The sequence below is a fragment of the Otolemur garnettii genome, unplaced genomic scaffold (genome assembly GCF_000181295.1).
Source record: "Otolemur garnettii isolate 467f Iridium unplaced genomic scaffold, OtoGar3 scaffold00014, whole genome shotgun sequence".
NCBI lineage: Eukaryota > Metazoa > Chordata > Mammalia > Primates > Galagidae > Otolemur > Otolemur garnettii.
This window is the reverse complement of record NW_003852409.1, coordinates 23381869-23401535: the sequence shown is the minus strand read 5'-3', so window position 1 is coordinate 23401535 and position 19667 is coordinate 23381869. Positions and strand designations below refer to the sequence as shown.

The 19667-nt window shown below is 42.0% G+C and overlaps 1 protein-coding gene across 2 annotated transcripts in view; it reads left to right on the top strand.

The window, feature by feature from the left end:
• Positions 1 to 19667, top strand: part of CDK5RAP2 (CDK5 regulatory subunit associated protein 2) — a 190200-nt gene that overhangs the window by 75219 nt on the left and 95314 nt on the right. For both annotated transcript variants that reach the window (XM_012802462.2, XM_023510586.1), the window contains 2 exons: positions 13685 to 13855; positions 17987 to 18124. In XM_012802462.2, coding sequence (XP_012657916.1) covers positions 13685 to 13855; positions 17987 to 18124 — 309 coding nt within the window. The remainder of the gene's footprint in view (positions 1 to 13684; positions 13856 to 17986; positions 18125 to 19667) is intronic.

Below are 19667 nucleotides of genomic sequence, written 5' to 3'. Positions count from 1 at the left end.
CCACCTTAGGTGTATGTGGCTGGTGCCTTAGCCGCTTGAGCCACAGGCGCCGAGCCTCTGCTGTAATTTCTTAAAATAAGATGACATTTGCTGCATCATGAAAGATTTTTCTGATGCATACAAGGCTATTTGGTAGCATTTTACTCAAAATAGAACTTCTGTCAAAGTTGGAATCAGTGCTCTAAACCCTGCCACGACTTATTGACTAAGTTCCTTATATATTCTAAATCCTCTGCTGTCATCCCAGCCATGTTTACAGCGTCTTTACAGGACGAGCTGCCATCTCAAGGGACCACTTTTTTTTGCCCATCCAGAAGAGACAACTCCTCATCTGTGCAAGTTTTATCATGAGATTGGAGCAATTCAGTCACATCTTGCAGGTCTCACTTCTAATTCTTGTTCTCTTGTTATTTCTTCCACAACTGGAGTTACTTCCACCACTGAAGTCTTGAACCTCTCAGAGTCTTCCGTGAGGGTTGGAATCAACTTCTCTAGACTCCTGTTAATAATGCTATTTTGACCATCTACCACGAATCACAAGTGTTCTTAATCTAGAATGATGAATCTTTTCCGGAAGATTTTCAGCTTACGTTGCCTAGATCCACTAGAAGTCACAGCTATCGCCTTCACAATGTATTTCTTCAGTAATATGACTTGTAAGTCAGTCTTTTTTCTTGATCCATGGGTTGCAGAACAGATGTTGTGTTAACAGGCCTGAAAACAACATTAATCTCCCTGTACATCTCCATCAGAGCTCTTGGGTGACTCGATGCATTGTCAATGAGCAGTAATACTTTGAGAGGAATCTTTTTTTTTTCTGAGCAGTAGGTCTCAACAGGGGCTTGAAATACTCAGTTAACCATGCTATAAACAGATGCGCTATCCTCCAGGCTTTGTTCTTCCATTTATGGAGCACAAGTAGAGTAGATGTAGCATAATTCTTAAGGGTCCTAAGATTTTCAGAGTGTTAATTGAGCATTGGCTTCAACTTAAAGTCACCAGCTGCATTAACCTCTAAAAAGAGAGTCGGCCTATCATTTGGCACCCGGCCTTGACTTCTCCTCTCTAGCCGTCAAGGTCAGAGGTGTCATCTACTTCCAGTGTACGCTGTTTCTTCACATGGAAAATCCGCTGTTTAACGTAGCCGCCTTCCCCAGTGAGCTCAGCTAGATCTTCTGGATAACTTGCTGCAGCACGTGCTGCTTCACCTTGTGCGTTTACGTTACAGAGACGGCTTGTTTCCTAAAACCTCATGAACCAACCTCAGAGCCAACCAACCTCCATGGCTTCATAGTTTTTTCCTGCAGCTTCCTCACTTCTCTGTCTTCACAGAATTGAAGAGAGGTAGGGTCTTGTTCTAAAGGGTCTTGCTTTGGCTTAAAGGAGTGTCATGACTATTTTGATCTCTGTCCAAACCACTTTTTCCCTGTCAGCAGTGAGGCTCTTTTGCTTTCTTATCATTTGTGTGTCCACTAGAGTAGCACTTTTAATTTCCTTAAAGAACTTTTGTTGTGGCCGGGTGTGATGGCTCCTGCCTGTAATCCTAGCACTCTGGGAGGCGGAGGCAGATGGACTGCTTGAGCTTAGGAGTTCAAGAACAGTCTGAGCAAGAGTGAGACCCTGTTTCTACTAAAAATAGAAAAACTAGCTGGGTGTCATGGCAGGTGCCTGTTGTTCCAGTTATTTGGGAGGTTGAGCCAAGAGGATGGTTTGAGCCCACGAGTTTGAGGTTGCTGTGAGCTGTGATGCCATGGCACTCTACCCAGCACATCTTCCCAAAGTACCACCTGCCACTTTTTTCTAAAAACCTCTCTACAGTAGTCAGGAGGGTGACAGAATGAGACTGTAGCTCAAAAGAAAAAAAAAGAAATCTATTACAGAAAAGAGCTTTACTTTGCAGTCATAATTTGGCTAACTCGTGCAAGAGGCCTAGCTTTTGGCCTCCTCACTAAGCTTGGTCGTTTCTAGCTTTTGATTTAAAATGAGAGACATGCAGCTCTTTCTTTCACTTGAACACGTAGAGGCTATTGTATTGATTGGCCTAATTTTATTGTTGTGTCTTAGAGACTAGAGAGGTCTGAGGAGAGGGAGAGAGATGAGGGAACTGCCGGTGAGTGTGGTGAGCGGAGCAGTTAGGACACACACATCTATCAGTTCAGTTTGCCGTCTTGTGTGGGTGCAGTTCGTGGCACCCCAAAACAACTTTAGTAGTAACATCCAAAGTCACTGATCACAGATTACCATAGGAGATAAGAATAACGAACAAGTTTGAAATATTGTGAGAACTGCCAAAGTGTGATGCAGAGACATAAAGTGAGCAGACGTGGCTGGAAAGTGGCGCTGACCGACGTGCCTGATGCCGGCTGCTGAGACTCAGCTTGTAAAATACATAGTGTCTGCGAGGGCAGCGAAGCAGGGCACACTGAAAGGACATCTGCCTGTATCTGCTTCATGGGGTTGTTTGAGCATTGAACGAGGTGATAGATAAAGTGTCCGGCACTCTCCTGAATGCTGTAGAGAGGGTTTTAGAAAAAAGTGGCAGGTGGTACTTTGGGAGGATGATCAGTGAGGGCTTAAGTACTCAGATTGGTCTCTGTGGAAGAAGTGGCACCTGGATTGGGCCTTGCAAGATGGCGTGCTGTCGTCAGGTGGAATTGGAGGGAATTGTGTGATACTTTTTTCCGGTGGAGGGGTCACGGCAGACACAGACAGAGAGCCTGGAGAGTGGTTAATAAGGAGCTTGGCTCAGGGGCCTGGGGAGGGACAAAGCTGAAAGGATAGCCCTGTCGCTTGTTAGCGTAGCCTTGTCCTGCAGTTAATTTGGAGTCTCTGAAGGATGCTGAGCAGAGGTGTAATAATCAGGGCTCTACATGTGTTTTGGTGGGGTGAATCCAGGACAGGGAGACCAGTCAGGAGGAAGCTGTTATGGTTGACTAGATGAGAGCTGAGTGCTGTAGAAGGCAGAGGTGGTGGGATGGAAGGAGGCGAGGGGCTGAGGACGGGGACGGATACTTCTCTTCCTCCCTGCTGCAGCTTCTGCCTTCCTCCTTTCTAATCACGGAGGAGTTACAAATCCGATTAACCACAGTCCAGGATAATTTGGGGCCATCCTTGTTAATGGGTGGGATGCTATACCTTAGAAGGCAAGGACCCAAATTCTAGATTCTTCTTGGCTGCCCTGGGCCCTTGGTGGACAGGCTGACTTTCTCATCTTCTTCTAGTTGTTTCTGTCCACTTTACTTCTACTTGCTACTTGGGCAGCTCCCTTATGCTGTGTTCATCCCCCCTCTCCCCGAATAACAACCAAATGCAAGCTTTCAATTTTATCAGAAAGCACAACTGTTGGTATGAGATTGTACTTTGATTCCCATCCTGCTATTGTTTCTGGTATATAGCTTCGTTCAGACTCTGGAGGTGGTAGGAGTAGAAGACAGAGCAGGATTTGGGCGCCCTTGGCCACAAACACCTAATCCTCACCTCCATCTCACATGCTCTGGGTCAAGGATGTGCTGGGCCTTGCGGCCTGGGTTACCTGCCGGCTGACAAGGTGCTCTTGAGAGGGAGAGGCAAGAGTCCAACCTTGTGGCTGGGTGAGCCAGCAGTGGTGGAAGGCGGAAGCCCAGAGGGACGAGTCAGCTGGGGGTCCTGCTGGGGAAGAGAGAGGTGGGATGGCATCATTCGCTCGCACCAGCTTCTGTGCTGGGTGCCCACTGTGCATTTTCTCATTTAACCCTCCAAGGACCTGGGAGTTTGCATTATTATCTTTGTTTACTGGAAAGGAAACAATAAAAAAGATTTAAGCTACCTGTCTTTGATAACACAGCTAGTTAGCAGTCAAGCTGGGATTCTGGCTAGGTCTATCTGATTTCATAGTCCGGGAATATTAAAGGGGGTTTGGCGAAACCACTTAGGATACCAGTTTTTCATTTCTGATTGTTTTGCTTAGGCAAGACATGCTGTCTCTGTGCCTCCCCCAGACGTTTATGATAACCCCTTTGGTGATGAGCATATAGCCTGTTGCCTGTCTTTGTGTTGCCGTGGCAGCCACTCTTCCTCACAGCACCTCAGTACACTGCCCCCCATCCCCTGCCCCAGGGGTCCTTATACTGTAAGCCTTTTCCAACTGTTCCTCCTATAAGGTTAAAGGCCTCTGGTTCTGCCCCATTCCTGAGGAGGTGGTCCTCAGTCTGGGCTAGATAATCCGCCAATCCAAATCTTTGAGAAACTATAAAATTACCCCTGGGAATTGGAATTGGTGACGTGTCGAAGCTCAGTCCCAGAGTGGTTTTACGCTTTTTTGGCCTTTAACCAATAGTGCCATTTGGTGACAAGTTCTGAAAGAATTTGGGGTCACACTGATGTGGGTTTGAATTTTAGCACAAGAACTTACTTGTAAAGCTTTGTGAAAATAGCTCACCCTCTCTGAGTCTTAATTTCTTTTTTGTTGAAACAGGATCAGTAATACTGTGTGCACGGACATTGGAATTAGAGATGTTTTATGTGAAAATGCTTTGGCCTGGCTTGGCTCATAGTAGTGCTTGGTAAATGGTGGTCTTGTCGCTGGTGATTATAATAAGAGAAGTGGTCTGTACTCTTTGGTATCCTGACTTTCTTTATTCAAGATCCGAGTGGTGCCATAGGCCCTTTACCTTTCCCCCACCCACAAATATACACACAGAGATGTGCATAGGCTCCCAGGGCCCAGTCAGTGGACTTTAGGTTAAGAACTTCTAATCTAAGGGGATGGAAACGACATGTCCTTTCAGGAATTCTGGAACAGGTAGTTTTCATGTTGTCAACTCTCTTAGGTTCAGGGGATGTCAGAGAAACGGGGCACATCAGTAGTCTCCATCTTGAAAACATGCAAGAAGTTCTTACTCAGTAGCTGTATTAAAATTTTAAAAGTAAAAAGGAGACTGGAGTAAATGATTACTGAGGGCACACACGTACATTAGAACATTAACCACACTTCCCAATATGGGTCTTTCAGGCGTTTGTATAACGGAGGGAACCAAATCTGGGCAGCGATGGAAGTGGACCTGGAATTCCCGTGTACAGAGCAGTGCACGCTCTTTCCTCAGCTTGATATGTGAACGTTTTAGAATTAGAGCGTAGGCATGATCTTTCTAGGACGGTATGCAAGTTTACTGTGAATTTAAAGACGTACCTAAATGGCTGGCCTAACACACATTTTATAGTCATTCTTCATAGCAGCTTTCCAGAGAAAGTTTCTAAAAGCGTGTGTCAGATGACCATTAAGTGGCTGGAGATCAGTGTATTAGTGAGGCGGGAGATGGACAGTCCCGTATGGTGTGGAGGGGAGCTGAGAGGCTTTGCACTCGAGAAACCTGGAACCCGGCAGGTGCTGGCCCTTGGTGACTGTGATCTGGGGCACATGGCTGTACCTGTCTCAGCCTGTTTCCTGCAGTTACTCCAGTTGGGAGTAATTACATCTAACTCATTCACTGATTTATTCAGTTATCCAACTGATATTTAGTGCTTTTCTGGTTATCTGTTGCTACATAACAAATTACTTCAAAGCTTGGTGTCTTGAAACAATAATAATTTTCTTGTATTTCATGCATTTCTGAGCCAAGAATTTGGGCCGGGCTTAATGAGGTGATTTTCTGATCTGTGTGGCCCAGGTTGCAGATACTATTCAGCTGGTGGATGGGCTGTGCTGGAGGGTCCATGATTCTGTGCTCACATGTCTTGTTGGGTGGAAAGCTAAGCACAGCTGGGATTGTCAACTGGAGCACCTGTATGTGGCCTCTCCAGCATGGCAGTGTTCATGCAGTCGTACTTTTTATATGCCTGGCTCTCAGGACTCCCAGAGAGAGTATTCCAGAAGATAGGAGTGGGAAACTGGTGGTTTTCTAAGGCCTAGGCCCAGTTAACTGGCATGATGTCATGTTGCTATGATCTGTGGGTTACTGCAGACGCTGTGCTGCCCAGAATTAATAAGAAGGGACACGGATGTTACTTTATTTTATTTTTTTTTTGAGACAGAATTTCACTTTGTCACTCTCAGCAGAGTGCCATGGTGTCATAGCTCACAGTAGCCTTAACCACTTGGGTTTAAGTGATCCTCTTGGCTCTGCCTCCCAAGTAGCTGGGACTACAGATGCCTGCCACCTGGCTATTTTTAGAGACCGGGGCCTCGCTCTTGCTTAGGCTGGTCTCAAACTCTTGCGTTCAAGCAATCTACCTGCCTTGGCTTCCCAAAGTGCTAGGATTACAGGCATGAGCCATTGGGCTCGGCCAGACAATACTCTTCTTGATGTAAGGAAAGTCAAAGAAATTTGTAGGTATCTTTAATCTGCCACAGCGCCTTCTGTGTGCCAGATGCCATCCTAAGCACTGGAGATACGGCAGTACAGAAAATAGACAGAAGTCTCTACCCACGTGGAGCTTACACCCTTGTGGGGGAGCCTAGAACCTAAAAACACACATCAGTTAAGTACTATGTAATTAATAAGAGGTGCTATGGGGAAAAATAGTGAAAGAAGGAAATATGGAGAGTGAGGCTGTGGTGGGGCCAGTGGTAGCCGTTTGAGGTGAGGTGACTGAGAAGGTGACAGTTGAGCACAGACTTGAAGATCGTGAGGGAACAGCCCTGAACTTTCCAGGCAGAGAGCAGCAGCAGGTGTAAAGCCCGTGAGCTAGTGTGTTGAGGAACAGCAAGACAGTCAGGGTTGCCAGAGCCGCAGCAAAAGAGGGCATCAAGGTCATAAGGTGCAGCTGGTGTGGGGCCTCGTAGGCCATGGTGGGTTGTAAAGATTAAACAGGTAATAATGAAAGCATCTAGTATAGCAGTTATCAACTTGTGGGTCGCGCCCCACAGGAACTGTATTAAAGGGCTGCGGCATTCGGAAGATTGAGAAGCACTCATCTAGTACCTTGCCTTGAACAACAGTAGGTACTTGGTGTGACCCTTGGCCTCAGGGGCCTTGCTAGTGCTGTCACCTTCTACCTGTTTTATTCTGAGGCCTCAGGCCCAGAAGTGGAACGTGTCAATCCTCTATAGCCTTCCTAACCAGAGGCACCATGACTCTTTCTGATGAGCTGGAGAGTCAACAGCAGAAGGAAAGAGTCTTGCCCTGAGCAGGCTTCTCAGCCCTGTTGAAGTTGTGTGCCTTGTCTTTCAAGCAGTAGAGATGACCTGGTCAGTCTAAATCTTCCCAGCCTGCAGCAGTGCTGTCAGTCATCAGAGTAATGGCATTGGTTTCCCGGGAGTCCTGAGGGCATGCCAGTCATGCTGTGTGGGCAGAGTTCTGTCTCTGGGCAGGCACACAGGCCTTGCCTCCTGCACCTCAGACTGTTGTACTATGATCAGAGCCCCCATGCTATCCTTTTCCAAGGCTGGGGCTTGACACCAGGTTTTTGAATGAGAATCCCTGCCAGCTAAACTTGTTTCTACTTATTTCTTTGGAGCTGTTTTTCCAAGAGCATAATGTACATTAAAGTCTTTGAGATAAAACACAACACACACACAAAAACAAACAAACAAAACCAAAAAACTGCCCACACTAGTTCTGCTCTGGCAACCCTGTCAGACCCCACGTAGTTATCTGTTATTAATAGAACCCCAGGGTGGGAGTCTCCAGGTCCCCCTTACTCTACTCAGTATCCACTTCTCAGCCACATCTGCCCATTCTGATGAGTCGTGTGTCTAGAAAAACACAACCAAGAGGCCCAAGGCATAAGGAAGTACCCCTGAAAGGTGCATCCTTGGAAGCTGCCTCTTTAATAGCGCTGGTAAGACAGACATTGCCCTGGAAGATTTTCTGATATGGAGGGAAAATGAGTTTGTGTGGGTATATTTGTGTATTCACAGCTTGGGTGGTTCTCGAGATAACATCGTTTCTTTTGAAGTGTCCTTGCAACTATTTTTATGCATGGCCAGCAAGGACAGTTTGCATAAGGAAAAATCTACACGAATAGTCAAATATATAGAAGCATGATTGGCAATCAAAGAATGCACATTCAGACCTGGTGAGAAACCATTTTATACCAATTAAATTAGCAGACACTTAAGGTGTCAGTACTGGTGAGGACGTGGTGAAGTAAAAGATTCATACTTTGGTGGTGCCATTTTTGCCACTTCTTTTTTTTTTTTTTTGGAAGAAAGTTTGTCAGTTTGCAGAAAGATTCCTTGAAACATGCTTTTACCCTTTGGCCTAGTAAATCCACTCTTGGGGATTTAACTTAAGAAAACAAAAGTTAGAAAAAAACTTGTTTTGTTTTCCGAGCTATGCTTTGCTGTATTAGCTGTAAAGGTTGGACACAGAAGGGAGATACTGAACAGCTAAGTGATTTGAGACATACTTGCATACTTGTTACAGTGCGTAATAAACATGAAGATTAGGTGGTAACTTTTGCTAAGCACAGGCCTGTCTTGCCTTTCCTTAGTTCAGAGGAATGAGCAGAGCCAAGCTGGAAGTTCAGGTATAGCAACTCTGTAGTTCTTTCTCATCTCTGTATTTTATTTATTTATTTATTTTTTGTGTAGACGGCATCTCACCATGTTGCTGAGGCTGGTCTTGAACTCCTGGTCTCAAGTAATCCTCTTGCCTCAGCCTCTCAAAGTGCTGGGATTAAAGATGTGACCACTGCACCTGGCCTCTCATCTCTGTACTTAAAAAAAAAAAAAACTTTTCTTGACTTTGTGCTCTTAACCTTTTGCATTTTTAATTGTCCTCTTTAGATCATCATTTAAATTACTGCATGCTCTTTGTATTGTGGTATACTAGAATAAATAAAATGGGAAAAGTCCAAAAAAGACTTAAAATTGCATAAAAATTAGGGCTGCAGATGGACAGGAACCACAGGGAGCGTCTTGTTTGAAGATGTATGATGTGTTGGTGTGACTGTACTATGTGAGAATATTTTTATTCTCTAATCTTAGGATTCTGTTAATGTTTTGTTAGTATTATTTGGATCATCATAAAAAAAAAAACCAAACCTTTTTCCTCTTTCAAAATTGAATTTCTATTTACTGACCTTTACCATTCACGATAGATTCATGGTCTAGTTGTTTTGGATTAAAGGTTTAAGGCAATCTCATCATCTGAGTAAGAAAAAAATTAACATGTAATTTTTAAAGGATTTTAAAAAGTGTGACTTTACTTACCCTTGCTCATTATGAATGTCGCCTATATAGTATGAAGTAAAGAATTGAGAAAAGAATAATGTGATCAAAACACCATTCATAATCCTGTGTTTTGGCATTTCTCACAGATTTTTAATAAGTGTCATTATGAAGAAAACTGTTCATTAAGGTAACTTTCAAATATAAAAGGAGAGAGTAGAACACTGAACCCCAGGTTCTTACCTCCCAGCGTCAGCAGTCATAGACTCCTAGCTGGCCTCGTGTCACCTCTGCCTCCCCCCATGCCCTCCTTCTCAGTGCTGATTTTAAGCAATTCCCAGACACATTATTTTATCAGTGTTTCAGGGTGATTAAATTAAAAACCATTTTCACATAAAAAGCTTAATAATGTCTTTAAATTACCAAATAGCCTGTTAATGTTTAGATTTCCCTGATTGTCTCATTAAAAAAAAATTGTTTGACATAATAAAATTCAAGTGAGGGGGAGGGGAGGGGGGGGACACGCTCTCACCTAATGGGCATACAATGTAAGGGTATGGGGCACACACACCTCCTGGGTGAAGGGCTCAACTATAACTTGGACTTCACCTAACAAATGCATAATAGAACCTAATCATCTGTACCCACATAGAAATCTGAAAAAAAAATTGTTTTAAACAGTTTGTTCAAATCATGATCCAGATAAAGTACACACATTGTATTGATGTGTTTTTTTTTAAAAACAAAATTTATTTTGATAACTTTAGACATAAAGGAAATGTAGGAAAATAACATAAAGTTCCCATATATTCTTAAGCTTGCGTCTCCTAATGTTAACATTTTGCATAACTCTGGTACACTTAAACCAGAACCAGGAGATCAGCATGCACAATACTAATACTACTTTACAGGCTATATTGGAACTTTGCTAGTTTTCCCATTGGTGACCCTTTTGTTGTCCAGGACCCACATTCATTGAATTGTCTGTCTCCCTAGTCTTGTCTAATCTGGGACAGTTGCTCAGTCTTTGTTCTTCATGACCTTGACTGCTTTTTTTTGAGAGTCTTACTCTGTCACCCTGAATTGAGTGCTGTGGTATCATTATAGCTCATGACAACCTCAAACTCTTGGGCTCGAGTAATCTTCTTGCCTCAACTGCTCAAGTGGCTGGGATTACAGGTTCCTGCCACAATGCCTGGCTAGCTTTTCTTTTTTTAAGTAGAGAAAATCCCTGAACTCAAGCAGTCCTCTTGCTTTGACCTCCCAGAGTGTTAGGATAATAAGCGTGAGCCACCGTGTCAAGCCCAATAACTTGTTTCTCTGTGGACTCTATTTCTAATAAATTGACAATTTAGATAAGGTACCTGATCAAATTCACATTTAATCTTTTGGCAAGATTATATTATAGGTAGTCATACTGTACTTCCAAATATTTGATGGTTCCTGCTTTTGTGATTTTAATATCTATTGATAATTGTTCATAAATGGTGATAATCTGATTTCATTATTCCTTCTTTTAGAGCTGAATACTTCCACAAGGAAAACTTGGTTTTCATCACCTATTTAGTTACCCCGAGGTGCCGTTCATGTAGGAAAGATGAAAAAGAGTTCCCCAGGATCCTCCACAGACTACTGTATTAGCTCCCTGTTGCTGATGTAACAAATTTCCATAAACTTGGTGGCTTAACAGTACAAATGTGTTATCTTGTGGGTCTGGAAGCCCGAAATGGGTCTCACTAGGCTAAATTCCAGTGTTGGCAGGGCTGTATTCCTTCTGAAGACTAACAGAGAATCTGGTGCTTTGACTTTCCAGCTTCTAGAGCAGTGTTTTTCAATCTTTTTTATCTCATGGCACACTTGAACTTATAGTTAAACTTCCACGGCACACTTAAGTTATGTCGATCCAAAAAAAAAGTAAAAAGAAGAGGAACGTACTTACTGTGCCTTGAACGTTTTTGGAAAATAATTTAGTTAATGATCTTTAAAGATTTTTATGGCACATCTCAGATCCTCTCAGGGCACACAGGTTGAAAATCGCTGTTCTACAGGCTGCCTGATTACCAGATGTGTTGCCTCCTCTCCATCTTCAGAGCCTCAGCGGCTGGGGGAGCCTCGTCCTGCTTCCCTCTTCCACTTTTAAGGATATTTGTGATAAAATAATTCAGGTTTTTTTCCTTTTTAAGGCCACCTGATTAGCAGCAGCCTTAATTCCATCTGTAACCCTTATTTCCTTTTTCTTTTTGAGACACAATCTCAACTTTGTCATCCTTGGTAGAGTGCTGGGGTGTCAGAGCTCACAGCAACCTCAAAGTCATGGGCTCAAGCGATTCTCTTGCCTCAGCCTCCTAAGTAGCTGGGACTACAGGTGCCGGCCAAAATGCCTGGCTAGTTTTAGAGATGGGGTCTCACTCTGGCTCAGGCTGGTCTTGAACTTGTGGTCTCAAACTCGTGGTCTTGAACTTGTGGTGTCAGGCAATCCACCTGCCTCCCAGAGTGCTAGGATTATAGCATGAGCCACTGCTCGTGGCCTAACCCTTATTTCCTTTTGCCATTTGGTGATTAGGATGTGAACTTTATTCTGCCTATCCCAGTGACCAAAGGTTTTTTTTAATGAATTCATAGATATTTAATATTTTGATGTATTTTTCATTCATTGCTATTATCCTTCTTTTAATTCTAATTGTTCTATTTTTGGACAGTGAAGAAGCTTAATCTAGTTGATTCCTGGTCATGAAGTCTGTAGTCTTTGATAGCTTCCTTCCTTTCTGATGTGAAAAGATATCTGGGCTCATACTGCATCTTCCTGCCCCAGGACTGCAGTCACCCCTTTCTCTGAGGCAAACTTTAGTGTGTGTCAGAATTACCTGGAGAGCATTGCTGATAAGCCCTGCCTACCTTCAGAGTTTCTGATTTAATGGGTCTTGGGTTGGGCCCCAAGTGTGCACATTTTGGGTATTATTAGGTGATCCTGATTATGCTGTTCTAGGGATATACGTTGAGAAGAACTGCTTTAAAGAACCTTGATCTTTTTGGTAGGAAATGGTATTTAGAAACTACAGTCCAGATGCTGAAGTGGAAACAGATTCTAGTCTTTTTCGGTGGAAGAAAGAAAGTAATAGAAAATAATGAGTTCATATTGATATTTCAAGTTCATATTTATCATTAAAAAAGTTTTGTGTGTGTCTTAACATGCTTAAAGCCTTGCCTCATAGGATGTTAATAATTATTTATTTAATAAATTTATACTAAATATACACATATAATTTAAGAATAACTTACTTAGAACATGATTATGAAAAACAGTTTAAGATTTTTTAGCCCCTTTTGACCTTGGAGAAATATCCCACAAAGGATGTGCAAATGACCTGCTTTAAAGTTATTAAAATAATTCCTCTCTGTGTAGTCAGCTTGTTACAAAGTTAGATTTATTGGTTTGTTTGCTCTGTTTTCAGTTTTAGGGGATTTTTATTTTAAGATAATTATGTAAACATTTCAATAATTCCAAAGTGATATCCATAAAATCAATTCTAGTCTACGTGTCTATGTCTCCTACTTTCTCTTATAGACAGTCATTTAATTTGTATTATGGTTAAATAAATGGCCATATGCTATCTATGCTCATTTCTCTTGGTGTCCCCCCCCCTTAACAAATACTCTGAAGATTATTTTCAGGCAGTATATTTAGAGAGGCTTCTTTGTAGATTAGGAGTGCTCTGTTGTGAGAATGTACTGTAGTTCATTCCTCTATTTGTGGACATTTGGGTTGTTGACATCCTTTTGTTATTTTGAATAGTGCTTCAGTATAACAAACAGTACATATTTAAGGTAGTCACAATCATAGTGTATACTTTTTTATAAAAAAATTTATTTGTAGATTTCATCTTTTTAGTTTGGATCAGGTGTGAGTTGGGGGTAAAAACATTTTGATTACATAAATTGCTTTCGTTACATACGGTTTGTATCAAAGTTATACCTGTGGCCTTCAACCAGATGGTATGCATTTTATTTTTTTCTTAACATTGTGAGCATTTTATATCTTACTTTAAATTCTTTTTTAAATGGTATTATTAATGACAATTTTTTTCTGATTATGAAAGTGATAAAGGATTTGGGCAACTAAGAAAAATAAAACAGTAAAATTCAACTAAAAAATCACCCATAATCCCTCTACCTAAATATACTGTTGTTATTTTGATGTAGACTTAAACAGTTTTATAAACATTTAGAAAATAATCCATATCATATTATACATATACAGTTTAGTATCCTGGTTTGTTTTTACTTATAATTATGCTTTTTAAAAATGCTATACTCTTTATTGTTACTTCTTCGTTGTTGGCTATCTAGTTTCTTTCTGGATTTTCAGTATTGTAAATAATGTCATGATAAATATCTGTGCATAAAGCTCTTTCCAAATTTCAGATTATTCTTAAAGTTGGCCTTTGTAAAACTTTAAATGAAAGGAGTACACATTTGTTAAATACATCTGTTACTCTGCTCTTACAACAGTAATTTAGCAAGTCAAACACATAAGAGATTGTCACCTTAAAATTTTTGTCAAGTAAAGTCCATTTTCTCTTTTCTTTCTGATAGGACCTTAGAAATGAAGTTGAAAAGTTACGCAATGAAGTGAATGAAAGAGAGAAAGCAGTGGAGAATCGTTACAAGAGTCTTTTGAATGAAAGCAATAAAAAACTACACAGTCAGGAGCAAGCCATCAAACGCCTAATGGAAAATGCTAATGAAAAGGACTTGTTGCTTCAGGTACCATAATTTTTTGGGGGGGTGTTTACATATTTTGATTTAGCATGAATTTTTTTTTTAAAAACTCCTTAATAGGAACATTTATGATTGTAGTTGTCAGTGCAACGTTTTAAAGCACTTTAAAGCTTTCTTCATGTTATTTGAGCTTCAGCCACCAGGGAGGTAAGTTTGGAGAAACAGAAGCTCAGAGAAGGGAAGACCTGCTCTTGAGTCCTCTGACTACTAGTCCAGGGCAGGGCCTGGATTTGGGTGCTGACTTGTTCTGTCAGAGGCGCTTCACTGAGGCACTTTCATGGAGTATTCGCTTTGTGTCCATCAGCTCCTCTGTGCTTTTCCTCTAACTGTTACTCTTTGTCCTGGAACATACCCTTCTTGCTGGGTCGTGCAGTGGATTTTTGAGGTTCAACTCAGACTTACAGGTACTATGCTGGATTGAACATGGATGTTTAACTCTATGTATTGCTGAAGTCTCACTAAAATAACAGTGAAGGAAGAGGTATAAACTCAGAGGACTAACTTTGGAGAATAGGAGCAAGTACAGCATCAGGTGCGAGTTGTCAACAAAGTTTTGCTAAGTGGATGGGCAGGTGGAAACTGCATAGGATTCAGCTTTCTCCATTCTGCTACTGCCTTTGTGCCTTCGAGAAGAAAAGCCAACAAGAAGCATGCTGGTTTATGCTGTGGAACCCCAGGAAGGCACACTAGATGTTGGATGTACCTCTCAAAATGCAAGACTCGGCCGCCATTCTTAGCAATTATAGGTGATCCTCTTACCAGTGGGAGATCATTGGAGACCTTAAGCCAGAGCAGCTCTGGCTGGGGGGTCACCAGATGCAGCTGGAGTGGATGGCTTAAAGGAAAATGGTGGGGAGGGGAAGTGCACGTAATCAGCAGTGAGGTTCCTTGTGGGGGAGAAGAAACTCAGAGATGCTAACTTTAGGGCAGGCGTCCTCAAATTACGGCCTGCAGGCCACATGCGGCCCGCCGAGGACATTTATCCAGCCTGCCAGGTGTTTTTGCCGCTGCTGCCTGTCCTGCTTAGCAGCCGACTGTCCCGGGGCCTGCAGTCCAGCCCTCCAACGGTCTGAGGGACAGTGAACTGGCCCCTTGTTTAAAAAGTTTGAGGACCCCAGCTTTAGGGGGTCCTCCAACAAGTGGACCAGAGCATCTCACAGCAAGGCCACCTTTGATGTGTCCTTTCTACACTCACAGAGCAAGCTTTTGAGCATTTTTAACCTTTAAAAGCAAACACATGACTTGAGTTCATCAAATAGGAGAAAGGTGCTTAAGAGGAAGACAAAGGCCAAAGCAGACAGAACAAAGGTACCTTAGTAGAAATAGAAGCAATGCAAATAGGAGAATAACACCAGACAGCTTAGAAAAAACCAAAAACGTTAACACTGCACCACCTTTAGATAGGAAATAAGATCACTCTTCTTGGAAAAGAAGAGTGACCTATTGGAAACAAAGTATGATTGCAAATATAAAAAGTTTAATAGAAGAGTTAGAAAAGATGGAAGATAAAATTGAACAAGTCTTCGAGAAAATAGAATTAAACAAACAAAACTCTAGGAAAATGGGAGGGAAGAGATAAGAAAATTAGAGGCTTGATTCTGGAGGTCCAAGATAGTGACTAATTGGAGTTCTAGAAAGCCAGAATAGACAAAGGGGAGGCAGGGAAAATTTCCCATAATGGAAGGATGGCTATTTCTACATTGAAAGGGCCTGTTCTGTTTCTAGCAGAAAGAATGAAAAAGGACCTGTTCCCCAAGGCATGTTATTATGAAATTTCAGAACATAGGGATAAAGAGAGTATCTGAAAGGCTTCTTCAGAGAGGAAAATCCAGGTCACATACAAAGGAGCCAGATCTGGAATGACATCAGAATTCTCAGCAGCAACCCTGGAAACCACAAGACAGAAGAGCAATTTTCTCAGGTGTTCAGGAAAAGTGATTTCCACCCAGCCAAGCTGAGTCTGTAAGTGTGGGAGCAGACTGCAGGCATTTCAGACACTTGGTGCCTGAAATCATCTTTGTAGGAAATTCTTAGAGGATAAATCCATGTGAATGAAGGAATAAAGAAAAGAGAGACATGGGATCCAGAAAGCACTCACCTGGGATGGGGGAAGGGAAGCCGCAGGGCAACTGTCTAGCTGCTCAGGTGGAGAGCCCAGATTTGAGCTACCGAGGGAGAGTTTCAGTCAGGACTTCTCTAAGAAACTAAAGTGGAAGTGGTCGGTTACCTGACTGACTCCATAAGAGGAGTTTTTAAGTTTTTCTAGAGAGTGTAGGAGATAAATTAACACCAGATATCTACTTTTGTGAACTGAGTAAACAGCTAGAATAAAGTACTTACCAGATAAGCAAAGAACTGAACGTGAAAGGAGATGCATTCATGGAACGCAGTATAGCTGAGCCGTGAGCAGTCTTCCTGCCATGATAATGTAAGTGCAGAATAATGATTTACTAATATTTAGTGATTGACAACTAAAATTATGATACAATTATTAGGAGAAGCATTGAGGGATACAGGAGGTAGGAGCTGATCCTTAAAGTTCTGTGATTGAAGTCAATGGATAAAACCTAAAGTTAAATCAAGGCGTGTGGGAGAAAGAGTGTAATATAGAAATAGGGGGGTAAACAGAAGAAATAACTAGAGTTGAAAGTTGTTTTTCTGGGATGGGACTTAGAGATGCGAAGTGAGGAAGAGGACTGCAGTTTTCCATTTAAGCCGTATAGCGCTATTTGGCTATTAAATTATATACAGTAAGTTGAGCACTCAAGGTACTGTAACAAATGGAACTACACCTATGGTGCATCTTACAAGGGTACATGCGAAATTTACTAAATGTAGAAGACAAATGTCTTAACACAGGAACTAAAAAATGCTGTGAAGGCTATGTTAACCTGTTTGATGAAAATATTTCAAATTGTATATAAAACCAGCACATTGTACCCCACAATTGCATTAATGTACATAGCTATGATTTAATAAAAAAAAAAAAAGAGAGAGAAAATGAACAGAGCTTTAAAAGAGAGAAAAGAAAATGTGCAGAGGTGGCCAGCGTAAGGAACTAGGCCCACACTGAGTACATGTGCTGCGTGTCTGGTCTATGGAAATTAGGTCTATATAGGGAGGTGATTAACTATGGAGGTTCTTCTGCAATTAGGCTTTAAAAAATGAAAATGATAAGTGTCATTTAAGCACAACTGTATTATGGCAATTACTGAAGGGCAGTGTTGGTTATTTGATTCCTAGTTCTTAGTGCAGTGGGTTTTTACAGAGAATTGCTTCTGCTTTCTTATTTGTGTTCGTCTAGTTTCTTATAAATGTTTGGCGTGATAAATTAATTCTGATAGGTACTTAGGAGTAAGAGATGGTTCTTCCTCGTGATTTCTGACTGAGAGTGGGCAGAGTCCTAGTTTAGGAGTTTCCAGATTTACGGGGTTAGAAATAGATTCTGTGTCTGAACTTGGCCAAAAGACCAGAGGTCTGGTCCCCAGTCCTGTCTAGTTCTGCTGCTGAGGTCAGCTCCTCTGAGGGATCAGCGAGGGGAGTTGCTGTGTGTTGTCATTATATGTGTCCACACCCTGTAGCAGTATTTGCAGTTTTGGCTTTTTCTGCCTAGAAGTCAAACCTCTGCGTGGCTGTGGACAGTTCAAACTTTGTCAAATTGGTAACATTAAAAAAAAAATTAAGACTCTGTTGGGTTTTGATATAAAAGCCCTCTCATTACCCCAGTAAGCCTGCAGGATAGAAAATAGACCCAGAGATCACACCTTGAGCAGGAAGGACCAAGATTGGGGACCAGTTCTGTTCTGTTGTATCAGTGCCTGACCTTGGTCCTTCACACCTACGGAAAGGCAGTCATGATGGTGAGCTGAGATTTGTACCAACTGCCACTGACCTTGGCTCTGCCTGGCCAGCATCCTGCTGTTCTCTAGCTTGTACTAGCCCAGAGATGGAGTTGCAGTATGGATTTCTAATTGCCTGGTATTTGGGGATGATGGAAATTATTTAGGGGACATAGGGCTTTGTGAAAAAAGACAATATATTTCCTTACAGAGTTTGGGACAGTGTCTCAATTTTTTTTCCTTGATGAAAACTTTATAATTTATTTCATTTCCTTAGAAATTCAATGAAAATGATTTGGCAGTAATACAGCAGAATTGTTATTTAATGACCGCAGATGACGTCGAGTTCAAGAGCAAAGGTTTAACAGAAAAATGCCCTTCCCAACAGCCACCAGGCAGCACAGTCATCTCTGAGGTGAGCTTGACTCAAATTGGGCATTCACATGCGAATGTATCATATTCTTTTCTGAAACATACTTGATGACTCCTTTGATGTAGAGTTCCTCAAATGCCTTCTTGCTGATAATTGAGCCTATAACAGGGAGGAAGAGGATTTGAGTTCTTGGCCTACCTTACAGATTAGTATTTGTACTGTCCATGAAACTGAGAAATCACAGCTTGTTAAAAGAGAAGCCTCATTTGCTCTATCAGGGATCAGTCTCTCAGAGCTATGTAATCCCAAATGTTTAGTAAGTTTTCATGTTCAGACACACTTGAGAAATGACGTGGCAGGCCCTTCTTCATCTGGTTTCAAATTATTTTACTGATCTCATTTTCTTTCTTCTCCAGCAATAGCTAACTTGTTGCAGATTCTGGAAAACACCACGTTTGTATAATACCTCTCTGTGCCTTAGCATCTGCTGTTCCATCTGCCCGGAATAACTTTTCCTTCCTTGTTTATCTGCTAACTCAGGAAGAGCTCTGCAGGTGCCATTGTAATGTCACCTTCTGTGTGGAGCCTTCCCTCAGTAGCCAGGTCCCTTCTTCCTTCAGTTCACAGATCTTTGCACACCCCTCCATGGTAGCACTTTGTGTGTCAGAGTTACGGGACCCACCTTTCTACCTCCTTTTCTCTGAGCAGCACCGTGGGCAAGCACTTGAGGGGTCAGGAACTGGCACATGCTCTGAATCCCAGTGCTCGGCCCAATTCCTGGCTCTGCGAATGTTTGGTGAGTGAATGAATGAATAATGCAAATAGGCACCCAAGTACAGGACTTGGAAAAGGAAAGGAATTAACTCTAAGCCAAGTTTTTTTCCTTTTTTTTAAAACCTGGCTTTAATTTCATACATTTGGAAGATAGAGCCCTCTTATCCAAATTAGTTCTCTGATGAATGACTCTGATGGTGACTTGTGGTTTTGTGATGGGTAAGTCTCAAAATAATTAACTGGTTTGGTGTGAGTTTCAGCCTAAGAGAAGAGACTCAGGTGGTGGGGAAGAGCCAGGCACCAACCCCACAGTTACTAGATCATGAGGAGGTCTCTAGAGGTCCAGGGGATGGGCCAGGGTAGCTGCGGTGCTTGGAGTGTATGGACCAGGGTTTATTTTCTAACTGATGCGGAAGTGTTTTAGTGTTTCAGCATCAGTACTAGTTTCTGTGCTGGGTCAGCTTGGTGTTAGACTTGGTCTTGAGGCATCATTAGCTAAACAGCTGAAGCTCTTTCTTAATTCTGACCATTTGTGTGTTAACCTCTGCTCTTTCTCCTGAGAGTATCACTATGGACTTGTAGAGCTCCTGGGCTGGGCCAGAAATCTAGAGGCCTGGATTTCTCTTTTGGCTCTGTCTTTTCACCTAGGTGACCTTCCATGGGTCTGATAACTGAATCTCAGAGGGCTAATATTTTGTGATTCTAACTTGCATTCATTTATTTGATTTTGACCAAATTTAGTTGGGCTATTAAGATTTAAAGATCTTGAAAAAATAATACTGCATTTTATATGGAGTCAGAAAAAACCTCG